Source organism: Vidua macroura, chromosome Z (genome assembly GCF_024509145.1).
Source record: "Vidua macroura isolate BioBank_ID:100142 chromosome Z, ASM2450914v1, whole genome shotgun sequence".
In the NCBI taxonomy this organism is placed as follows: Eukaryota; Metazoa; Chordata; class Aves; order Passeriformes; family Viduidae; genus Vidua; species Vidua macroura.
Window position 1 is genome coordinate 43,261,546 of NC_071611.1, and position 12,779 is coordinate 43,274,324.

Consider the following 12,779-nt stretch of genomic DNA (forward strand, 5'->3'; position numbering starts at 1 on the left):
TTAGCTTTTTCTCTCCTGCGCTGAGACGCATCAAAATTCAACTTTTTCACAGAGAACTTGGTGATTGTAATTCTGGAATGGTGATGCTGTGCTATAGTCAGCCAGAAATTTCAGAAAATCACCTGGAGTTAATTTGAATTTCTCTCCTTACTTGGCATATCAGCTTTTTATGACATTTGGAGGAATGCTGAGACCTTCAATCCTGCCCCAACAACATAAAGATTTCTCTTGGATATAAATGCATTTTTTACAAGCAGGCTGACAGACCTGTCTCCTCACCCCCTCCTTCCCACTTTTGTAGATATATATGTAAACACAAAAGCAGATATATCTTACATAGATCTCATTTTCTTGAGGAGTCTGGAAAAAATATTAGTTACTATGCTATATCATAGGAATCAAGTAAAAAACCTGAATTGTCATACCAGTAAATGTAAGGGTGATGTTGTGGGACCTTTGGCTGATATTTTCTCCCAGAGACCTCTCCGAACATAATGGACTGTGGTCCCAGCAATATTGAATGTTCCAGAATGCTCTATCTTCCAATCACTATTGATTGACTGTTTTCCAGCATCCCTAAGAGCTGTAAAATACATGGAAAAAGCCCAATATAAAAGGTGCCTGTTCAATACTGATTTTCTTCTCCTCTCACTTTCTGTTTGGATAATTTAAAAAGCAGGTCAAATTCACCTAACTCTGATTGCAAAGATATTTATGGATCCTACTTTACATACACTTCAGTTGGTATGTGCTTCAGAAACACCTTCTGGAAGGAATGCCTGGCAAAATTGTGTGTATTTAACATTACTTGAAGTTAATATCAGCATTTTAATGCCTGAGAAGACTGATAAGCTTTAGCATAACTCATAATTTGAACACTGAATTACTTTAAGGCGAAAGGAACTATTCTCTGTTCCGAGGGTGGTAATTGCTATAATCCATAAAAGCATGGGAAACACAATTTTCACAAGAGACTCTTCAAGATTTGTGGAACTAAGCTAAAACTTTTTTAAAAAAAAAATTTTAAAAAACAAATTCTAGTTCAAAATTCTTTCCTCTCTAATAAGTACACTTGCCTTCCCTGCACCTTAGAATTTCACAAGACTTTATACACTTTCACCATGTAATTGCATGCTTCTAATAAATAGGAAAAGCTTGTTCTTTTTGGCTGAATCATTTCTCATGTTGATCTAATTTATATTTAAAAATATGATCAAGCCAGGTAAGATATATTCCATGCACTGAGAACAAAGAATTCTCCAGTTGTAAAATGTACATTTTCTATACTAAATGGAATAGATTCTTCAGCAAATTATTTTATTTTATTTTATTTTATTTTATTTTATTTTATTTTATTTTATTTGGTTTCATTTTGTTTTGAATAATTGTGTCAAGTAGACTTGAAGACACCTTCTGTACAAGAAGTTTTACACGTTTGACTCCATTGAAATTGCATGTTTGGCATCAGATTGTTGTAAGAGAACCTCCACATGTTCCAAAATTCCCATTTTTAAAGTTGTAAGTTAATGTGAGTCACTCCTGTAATCATGTCCTCTCCTATTCATGTTTATACCGTTATGTTTTGTTTCTATGGGAAACAATGGCAACAGGCCTATGGACTGGCAGGAATCCAATTGAATAAGACACCATTGATGTGTACAACTGTAGCACTGTGTAATAGATGTTAAGACTATAAAATCCATTAACACGGTATAACAGTCTTGTACTTACAAGAACCAGTGATTCTACAAGATTTAAAAACCAGTATTTTAGGTTTAAGCATTCAATTGTTAATGGTAATTAAGTTCTACTTAGTGTTCAAACTGTTGGGGCTAATCCTCTTCTCAGTGGAGAAATTAAAAAAAATACACTCGAACATGCCAAGGTCCAGCTGGGTCATGCTGCTCAGAAGGAGCAGCATCCTCTCCCCAGAGAGCAACAGAAATCATTCTGTCTGGTCTTTAAAATGAATGTGTGTGCCATAGCATGCAGATATGTGCAGGAAACTGGAATCCCAGCTCAGAACACAGAAATATGCCAGATCTTGCATCTTCTGCTTTCAGATTCCTCATATGAGTCATTGGTCTTAGACAAAGTCAGAAAGCGTGTCCTCAAGCCTTAAATGTGGATTTGGATTCAGGCAGTGCAGCTTCTGTTCTTGACTCTGTCACACCCCATTTTGTAAGCTAGTTCACTGAGTTTTATTCCATACTGCCTATATTCCTATTCTTCTTAACTTTCGACAGAGGAGTTCACTCTGTACAAGGTAACCCAAAAAAGGAAGAACATTCAGAACACAAGATACCCTCTCTCAGGTAATTCAAACAATTCACCTACACCTGGAAAGACAACCAAAGAAAACTTGGACTGAGAAAGCCTTACCACAACCACAATTTCAGTGCTAAACCAAGGGGACTAATTACAACTGTATCTCTGTAGAGCATAAAACAGCCATCATAACAATGGCATTTAAGTGATGGGGATGAGTGCAATGTGTTTTTAATTACTGTGCTAGGACTATACATCTGTCTAATTTTAATGAGTGTGAGAGGCTACACAGCCTCTCACAACAAATTACAATTCAGCTATTACATCTCCCACTTCTCAGTGGGGAGCAGCAGTGTCCCAGTTCTGGTCCTCCACTTGGCAAATCAGTACCTACTAATAATTTTTATTTTTTTTTTTAATATGGACAAATGACTCTACTGTATTAACTTAATGAATTCTGTTTTCTGCTTTGTTCAAAATATAGTCATATTTTTAGAAAAGTATCAAAGTAATGGCATTTTGACTGACCCTTACTTTTCTATAGAAAATGTAAAAGATATCTGAAATTCAATTCTAAATGAAAGTACATTCACTGATATTTTTTGTCAAGGAAATAATTGCTTCACTTCCATTCAGGTAATCAGGTGTCCCTTCAATCCACATCAAGAACATTAAGACTTGAGATTTAAGTAATTTTTTAAAACAGCAGGGCTAAGGTTGAGTGATTGCTAGTTGCCAGTGTTCTCTTTATTATCCTATCCTTTTCAAAAATGGTGCAATAGTCCTTGTTCTTCAGCCACTGGGGACTTCAGCAGGCTGCCATGATTTTTCAAATATACTTGAGAATGTCTTGATAACTACATCAGCAAGTTCCCTCAGGACCATGGGATGTATCTCATTAGGTCCCATGTATTTGTGTATATTCAGGTTCCTTGGGTGGTCTTAAATCTGAACCATGATGGGAGGAACTTCATTACACCATTCCCTGCCCTGATGTTGAGGGACTTGAAAGATGTGGAAAAAGTGTTTACCACTGAAGCTGAGGCAAAAAACTGTGAAGCACTGCAGCCTTCTCCACACCCATCGTCATTTAGTTTTTCCTGTCTTATTTTTCAGTGTGCATTGTGGGTGTGTGTATTATCTTTACTATCCCCTTTCTGACTAAAAACTTGTAGAAACCCTTATTAATCTCCCCACTCCTTGACAAAATCAGCTCTATCTGTGCCCTAGTTTTCTTGAATGTATCCCCACATATATGAGCAGCATCCTTATATAGTTCCCAGGATATATGTCCCTGGTTGTCCCTGGAATGCCTGTGCATTCCCCTCTTACACTTAGTTTTACCAGGAGGTCCTCACTCATCCATGCTATTCTCCTGCCTTCCTTGCCAGATTTCTTATATGTTGGAATAATCAAGAACTTTTGCAATCTAGGAAAAAGTATTATCCTTAATTGTTACTAAAAACTATTATCCTAAATCTTTAAAGAGCTGCCAGCTCTGTTTTGCTCTGGTACACCCAAGAGCAGTTTCCCAGGTGGTACCATCTATCAATTCCTTACACAACTGAAAGGTCGCTCTCATAAATTCCTGGCTTTAGTCTTCACCTGGCCCATATCCCTAAAAATCATGAGTTCCAGCAGGGCATGATCATGGCAGTCTAGGTTGCCACCAACTCTCTGAACAGCTCATCTCTGTTGGGAAGAAATTAACAAGGTCCAGGAACACTGTTACTCTGGTCTATAGTTTTGATTAAGAAATTATCCTTGATACACTCCAAGAGTCTTCCTGGACTGTTCACAGCTTGGTGTGCTGTTTTTCCAGTAGATATCAGGTTACTGAAATTACTGAGCCAGATCAGAGACTGCAAGCATGATGATTCCTGTAGCTGAAGTAAGAGCGCTTCATCAACAGACTTCACTTGGTTAGGCAGCCTGTTGTAACCTCCCAACAAAGAAGTTTCCTTTGTTGGCCTGGTCTTTAATTTTTACCCCCAGGTAAAAAAATTTCCTGAGGTCCTCTGTAAAGGAAAGTTTTCGACTAAACAGAAATAGTCTTGGCCTGCATTTCAAGACTAATTTCAAGTACAGAACCAAGTATGATGCCACATTAAATTAGCATAAAGAACAGTAAAATAGAAAACCAATCAGAAACATGAAAGAATTTAATCTGTTTTACCTTTTACATTTTTAACCACAGTATTGTGAAGAATCTTGTTTCTAAGATTAAAAACTTAAGCTCTCACCCCAAAATTTTCATTATGCTATGCCTATTCAAAAACTATTCCTTTGCAATTCAAATTCTGATGCTTTCAAAATAACCTATAAATGAAGAAAGTTTAAATACCGTGCACTAGTAACAAAAAAAGGTGCAACAACACAGGTTTTAATTCAAGATGTGGCAACAGACCTGTTACTGGGTCCCTAAAAAGGCTTTAAAAAATAAAAAAATAAGGTATAAGGCTCAACCAAAGATATTGCACAGAAATATTGCAGATCCTCATTCAGATATAAACCAGTAAAATTAATGAAAACAAAATTAAAGTAACAAGCAACTAGGAGCTAATTTGCAACTTTCACAAATGAGCATCATGAATGACATTATTTCGAGGGCATAAAAACAATTTAATTCTTTTTGCCTTTTGTGTGTTAAGGGTAAAATCAGTTTGCTACTTATGAAGAAGGAATAAATTTCCCTAAACACAATGCCAGCATTTATTTATTTTTACATTATTCAAAAATTAGAAAATAATAGCATTTCTATTCTCCACATATGTTAACAGAAAGACAAACTTCAGTTATTGTTTTAACACTCTTACATATCCATATCTGTGGTTCATTGGGGAACAATTGAATATTCCAGATCTCTAATCTTCCTGGGAAGACGCAGGCCTCAAGGCAAACCAGCAATCACCCACTGATAACCTAAACTATTATAATTAAGATTCACTATCTTCAACATTCTCTCATTTGAAGCACTGAGAATACTCAAACACTTCTTAAAATATAAATATTACTTATGAATGTAACTAAGAACAGTGACCAAACCAGGGATTTTTTCATTGTCCCATTTCTCATACTATGCCTCTCTCAATTTAAATTTAAGCATTGCACAAAACAATACCAATTATGAAATTTCATATATTTGCTTAAACTCTGCAACAATGATAACAAAGTGTATTGTCTTACACAACTTCTTTAGACTTCACTAAAAGATAAACATTTTTTAATCAATGAAAGACAATTTCACTTAAATGGAAAATCTAAACGAAAAAAAATCACTGTGATTAAGCTTGTCTATTAGAAGATTCAGACAATTCAAAATAGTGCAAAGAAATAATTTTCTGCTTTTTCAGGCTAATTTTAAAATTTATGTTTGACTTTGTTAGTGAACTGCTACATGATGCCCAGTGTCTTCTTGTTTTCTGAGTACAAATTATTTTATGTTTGAGCACAAAATTCTTTTCAGTAGTTTTAATGTACTTTCCATATGAAAAATTGAAAATGTGGAAGTATACACAGACTTTTTTTACATAATCTAAATACAGTGTTTGTAATATTCTCTAAAAATCATGAAACAAAAGTCCAAAAGAAGACCGATATGAAAAATAGTTCTGTAATAATTTGTTCAGTTCCTTATACAAGTTCTTCACAGATCTATTTTTCTACTCAGAGCTTTGTTCAATGACAAAGGCATGTTTAGCTTGCACTTTTCAGTGTTGAGCAAATCAGGACATTAACACTAAAACATACATAATATTTACCTAAATAACTATGAGCTGGTTTTTCTTCCACAACTTTGATTCTCCTTGCTCCTGCAGGTATTACCAAAGCTTCCACATAACCTAAACATGAGAACAGATGTCCCAAGTTAAGTAGAAAAACAGAAAAGCATAGAAAACTACCTTGTATGCTTTCTCATTTCTTCTCCCCTATTTTGCTTTTTAAGTGTAGCAAGTTATAATTTATATAGCAAGATTCTGAAGATTCTTGCAAAATTGAAGAAAAGATATGGAACTGTGTATTATATGTAATAGATATACAATGCTACATAATTAAAAGAGTAGGGCACAATAAAACATAACAAGAACTAGAGAGGCTTGGATATTGGGGCTGGAGCAGGTGAAGTTATTTCTGGCTAAGTAGTTCAGTGTCATCATGACCACCAGATGGCTGTAAAATAATTCCAACTTCACTCAGCATGCAAAGACAAATGGTATGACACTAAAATCTAAGCATCCTCTTGCTTTTAGCTTGTTTTATATATCTTTTGCTCCTGTCCTTCTTGATTTAACATATTTAAACCCTGTTATGATAGGCTTTGTTTTTGAAATCTATGTATTTGCTTCAAATTGAGATTGCCTCTGGATTGTGTGGGACTAAGAGAGGATGTTGAACAATTTGCTTTAAGTAAAACACGGTGAAAAGGTAACAAAGGTGGAAACCACCGTACAGGCAGGAATGTCATTAATAGAAAACCCCGTATTTTAGATTATCCAGGTAAACTTCACAAAGGAAAAAAGAAATACTCATCTTTTATTATATGTATATATGTGATATTCTACAACAAAATACTTTGCATTTACAATACTTTTTCAATAATCCTAGAACGTGAAAATTAGAGCAGCATCTTTCATTTCTGTAAGAGTTAATAATGCTTTCTAAATTTTGTTTACAGCTTCTTGAGAAGCAAAATAACTTATACAAGCGTTAAGATGGCAATACCACAATATTGAGGATTGACACAGCTCCCCAGAAAAGCTTGAAAGTGTGTGGATATTCACATTAGCAATTGAAGACAGCTAACATAATGTGATTTTATTAGCAGGAACCTTCTTTGCTGTTTTTTATATCTTGTAGTCCTCCAGACTCATCTGGGGTTTGGGATCCTTGATTTGCCTTACATTCTGCTTGAAAGGGTCAGACATAAACATTTGAAGACTAGGCCTAACTTTCTCCTCTTGCCTAAAGTACTGTACTTCAGTCTAAAATCCACTGAAGTCCTTTATTTTTCAAAGATATGCTGTCTGCTTCTAATTACAGTATTTTTGATGTGATTTACTTGCCATCTCTAAATTCTACACATTTTCTACTCTGGAAACTGAAAGTGTAGTGGGCAAACAAATGCTGACAGTTGGTCAAATGCTGTTTCAACAAAAAGATTTGGTGCAAGACACACATTATTAGGATTTCAATTCTCTACTCTGTCAACATTATTGTGCTGGAGCCAGTAAGCTATTCCCATTCACAGGACAGATCACAGCAACATTTGGATATCTGATGTTCATTTTGCATTAGAAAATGAATTGGCTTGTTATGATATGTTATTATTAGAATAAAATAATGAGTAATAAAGAGGTATTAGACTTCTTCATGCATTTGGCTTTATGATTTTTCATTACTCTGGATAAAAAATCATAATTTGGATATTTATTTTGAAGAACATTAAATGAAGCTAAACACAAAAAGAATTTACAACACTCTATTTGCTAAAAATATAAACCTAATTTCTCATACCTCTTAAAAATCACTCTCTCCTATGAAATAGAATGTATCTTAATGTAAGATATTTCCTTCATTTTGCAATTGAAATAATGTGAAATAACTTTGCAGCGAATTTGAAAATACTTCTGCACTCTTATCCTCAATGTCTTATCATCTTAAAAAAAGTTAGATCTAAATTTCTTATGAGGATCTGCATATAGCTTTTTTAATTTCCCAGTGCTCCAAGTAATCAAAAAGCCACTTGTTTCTTTAGTATTTGAAATAAATAAACAGACATTACCTGCTCCTCTGGTATGGTTAAAATCACCTTTAATAACTTTGCATGACTTTCCATTACCATTGCATATACCACAATGATCTTCACGAGCCAGAGATCCTAATATACCATCACAGCCAAATTTCTGTGGGAGAAGAAAATAAAAGCCACTGAGACACAGGCCACGTTTTTCATAAAGTTGCTTTTAGTATCAGGTACCTCACCCTTCCTCAAGATGCCTAGCCAGCATGACCCAGCCCTGCTAAGAATGAGGGTTGCACTAGCTCATGGCAGAGATCTGTCCCATAGAAAACTCTCCTGTGACTTTATGTAGAATGCTGCATTCATTCTTCCTATGTGGTTGGCTAACTCTACCAGCTGCTCTCCAAGAGAAACACAACTGCAGTCTTATCTCCTGGTGGGACCTCTGGCACATCAGACCCACTGTGCAATACACACCCCACAGGCCTTCCTGCTAAGAGAACACAATGTGCCTCTCCTGCATTCTACTCAAAATATGGATAGTTCTTTGCTATGCCTACAATGGTAAAGTGCCATGAATGTCAAAGGACTTTTCTGAATAGGGCATAAGCAGGTCTAGAATATGTAAATATAAATTATACCCATGTTTTGCTAAAAAGCATTCAGTTTAACATAAATTAAGTTTACTCGAGCATCTCCAAATTACTGTTAGACACATTTCTATGAATTAATATAAAGGATAGCTTGACAACAGCAATAAAGTTAATATATATGGGCCTGATATGAAATAAAAACGTTCTAAAGTCTTAACATATATGTATGCTTGGTGTGTGCCTGTATATCCAGGTTCAAAACAAGTAACTCCTACCTGGCATCTACCATCTACACAGACATCTAGTCCATGCTGGCCACAGGACGTCCCGTCCATCACCTTTTCTGTCAGAAGAACAGGTTCATCCTTTCCAGCCGGTGAACAGAATAAAGCACATGGCTTTTCTGTAGCAGCAATGGATGGAAAAATGCACATTATTGGGAAAAGGAAACTTTAGAAATACAGAATTATCATCAACACTCTTGTTAAAACTGATACTTGCTTGTGTGTGGCATGCAGCTACATTAGCGTAAGAAGTTATCTTAGATACAGGGAAAAAAAACAGATTTTGATCCATTTCTTAGCTGTTCAAAAAACTTGAGGTTTTATTCTTCCTTGAGCATGCTGTTGCTATAAAGTTGGCCTACACAGTACTCATGTCATGCTCATTGTTACAATTAAGAATATACACATTACAGCTGTTGGAATATTTTGGTTGTAATCTATACTTTCATTCTCCTATATTTTTGGCAGATCATAAATACTGGTTAAAAAAGAAACTTAACACTTTCCAGACTTCCTAACTGTGCAGGTCAAGAAGAAAAAAATGAAACAACTGACACACCCTGGGAAGAAAAATATATGAATTTATAAAGTTCACATTAAAAAAAACCAGCAAAAAACAAACAAACAAAAAAACCCAACAAAAAACCAAAACAACCCACAAAACCCCTAGAAACAAAATTACTAACATTTTTACAAAGTTCAAGCAATTTTCTAATAAATTTCTAAAATATTCTGTAAATAATTTCTGATTATGAAAGAGCATAAAAATGTAGTAATATCCTATGTATCCATGTATTCCTAATGGCCACATCATAAACAATGAAGTTTGTTTCACCACTGTGAAAGTAACAGCGAATAAAAGAAATGAAGTCTCTTCTCAGTAGTCAACTGAGTACAAAATGACACGATTTTTTCATGTCTTTGTTAGCAAATGTACTGACTCAGCACTTCTTCCTAAATCTGTTGCAGATTTTTAAAAGAATAAAAGTCAATCCTGAACCTGATTTCACTTGGACACAATCTATGCAACTCTGACTTCATACTGACTTCTAGATTCCTGGAGTGCATTTTTATTAGTAAATTAAACAGTTCCAGGAAACATTCAGGGGCACTGGAATTCTACTGTCTATACAGCTGAACTGTAAAACAGTCTATGCCACATTTTTTTGCATTTGCTAACTAGTACCAGCTCAGTCTAGACTAGAAATTGCCATCTGCAAAGGACTGTTTTCAAAAAAGTAGTTTTAGCATGCAAAGGAGCAGCAAAGTACAGACAGAGGAGTTTTTGCCAGCTGACTTACACAACACAGAGTGGTCTGGGCACATTTAAATTACTAAAATTGAGAGCCTCAGGGTATCACTAGAGGACTAGTACAAACAGATGTGATCTATTCTGCCAACATGTGAAGCTAGTCAGACACAAGCCATCTCCAGCTAAAAAGCAGCCTGAGTTTGTGCCCTCTGCATTCCAGTTATCCTCCTTAAACAGTAACCTCAAAGTTCCCTGGGGGCTTTAAGCAGGTATCAGCATTTTTTAAAGGAATACAAGACACTGAACTCAAAGAGACAGTGACTAAACAATACCAGACAACTTCGACAGACTACAGGAGATCACATACAGCAACTATTCTGGACATGGTGCACAGTTAGTGTTAACTAAGAGAGCAAACAATTAAGGATTTGAGAATAATGCATACTGGGATACTGGCATTCTCTGGCTGGTCCACTTTTGTTTTTCCTAAGGGACATCCCAAGATGACAGGATCACTCAGAACAAAAATAGATTTGGACTCATTAACATGGCACAGGACCGTGTCAAGTTTTTTCCATTTGAATGAAATATTATTCAAAGACAAACTTAAACATTTAGATCCTTTAGGATATAAATCTTGTATTCCTGTGCTAAAACAAATTTAGTAAAACAAACCAAAACTAATTGACTTGATAAGTACCTTTGTAACAGTCGGAGAGAATTCTTTTTACAAATAAATGAACTAACATACAAGCCTCATGAAAATAGTATTGAAAGTTTTCCTTTGGCACCCTGAAGTTAGGCATATATTATAATACGTTGATAACAAAACCAGTCTTCAATGTTTTCTAATGTTTTCTGATAAATTGTTTCAAGAGTTAAAACAATTTACAGTAATGAACTCCTTAAAATTTGGTAACACATGCTTACAGTACTCCTATGCCATTCTTGGGTTTTCTTTATTACAGCTTGCTATGATTTTGTGAAGTTCTCAAGTTAACTGTTTTCCTAATTGATGTGTTTTTGTTGTGCTTTTTTCTTTGTTTGCTTCTAATTTAAAGAAATTAAAACACAAGAATTTACAGAAAATTCATTGGGGTGGAAATTACTGTTCACTTTTCTAGCAAGAAGGAATTTGTTTTCTAGTCACTGATGCTTTACACTAACATTATTATTGTAGATAATGTAAGTCTGGTCTTACTATACTTCCATTTGACCATTTTCCTAATGATATAGTATGTAAGCAAGTTCGTTGCATGGAAGCATCCATACAATATGCCAGGACTTCATATGCAATAGGTATTAGGATTTATAGAAATCTTACTGAAGTTTAGAGCATATATTATCAACACATTGCTACCAAATCAAACACTGATATGTGAAATACACCCCATTTTTAACTAGAAGTTTTCTCCTTCCTCAAAAACAAAGGCTCACAACATCTGCATTGTCTCTTTGGCTTTGTAGGTAAAAAATATAACTGATATAGGCATGTTTAATGATGGAGCATTACTCCAGAAAGCTGTATTTCTGAGTCACTTCATACTACAATTCTGATTAAAAAGGAAAAAGCTGACTGGATTTTCATTCAAATGTAGTTATTACCTATTAAGACGGACAAATTCAATAGGAATAAAAGACAAAATATGCTAGAGCATACCTTGTCTATGAAATTAAAATAACTTACCAAAAATACTGGGTTTGAGGTTGGTTTGTTTTAGTTTTAACTACATCTTTCTTGATTAACAACAATATCAACAAGCTATAAGCCATATAAACAGATTATAAGAACAAGGGAGATGGTTTATACTTACCATCATCAATGATAGCTTGCCACTGGTGCACATGCTTCTGATATGAAGATCTGACACTGAAAGCTTGGCACTGCCAGTCCCTAAAGGCAGGTACACCAGCAGGACAAGAAGGATTTTCACATACCCTATACTGCATTGTGGGCCCATGACACTGTCCTTCAAGGCCTGAACTAGAAAAGATAGCATAAATACAACCCTTTACTCTTGGCAACATTTTGTCAAACTTACCATATAGTTTACTTATGCTAGACACAAATTAAAAATGGCAGGCTTTTTTGTTGACATTTAGCATTCAGAAATCACCCATGAAAAATTAAGTCACAGAACAAAACATGTTTGTCTTCTCTTTGTACTGATTACATTACTTATAAGGAGTGATGGGTGCTAAGCCATAATTTACACTTAGCCCCAAGAAAGCACTTGGACTAGTAGGAGTTCAGTCAGGAGAGCCTCAGGTGCAGTTTTGATATAATTGAGTTTTCCTCTATCTGGGCTGAGCCAAAGGGCCTACTGAAAGGAAGCAACACCTGCAGATTTGCTACCTCTCCTTTTTCTAGAAGTGAGGTATTACAGGGTTCAGACAAATGCTTTGTTTCTCTTTGGTCACTCCAGTTGTGCTTGCAGGTGCTAATGAACAAATGCAAAAAAAGAGAGAACTGCAGAAACTGGAGCTCATTATTTGGAACCTTGGCTGGAAAAATGAATTAATGAGCATGAAATTAAGACATCCATAAATTCTGGAAATAGCTTTAAGGTATACAGCTGAAAGTAGTGTTTAGATGGCATGAATTATGAAATAATTCTGCATATCAAAATTTCTGTTAAATC

At 35.1% G+C, this 12,779-nt stretch overlaps 1 protein-coding gene across 1 annotated transcript in view; it reads right to left on the reverse strand.

The window, feature by feature from the left end:
* The window catches only part of ADAMTS19 (ADAM metallopeptidase with thrombospondin type 1 motif 19), a 140,255-nt gene that overhangs the window by 25,148 nt on the left and 102,328 nt on the right, over positions 1 to 12,779 (reverse strand). The window contains exons 13-17 of the mRNA XM_054003270.1: positions 11,952 to 12,121; positions 8,877 to 9,004; positions 8,051 to 8,171; positions 6,030 to 6,110; positions 426 to 583 (exon numbers count right to left, since the gene is read on the reverse strand). Of these exons, the coding sequence (XP_053859245.1) occupies positions 426 to 583; positions 6,030 to 6,110; positions 8,051 to 8,171; positions 8,877 to 9,004; positions 11,952 to 12,121 (658 nt within the window). The remainder of the gene's footprint in view (positions 1 to 425; positions 584 to 6,029; positions 6,111 to 8,050; positions 8,172 to 8,876; positions 9,005 to 11,951; positions 12,122 to 12,779) is intronic.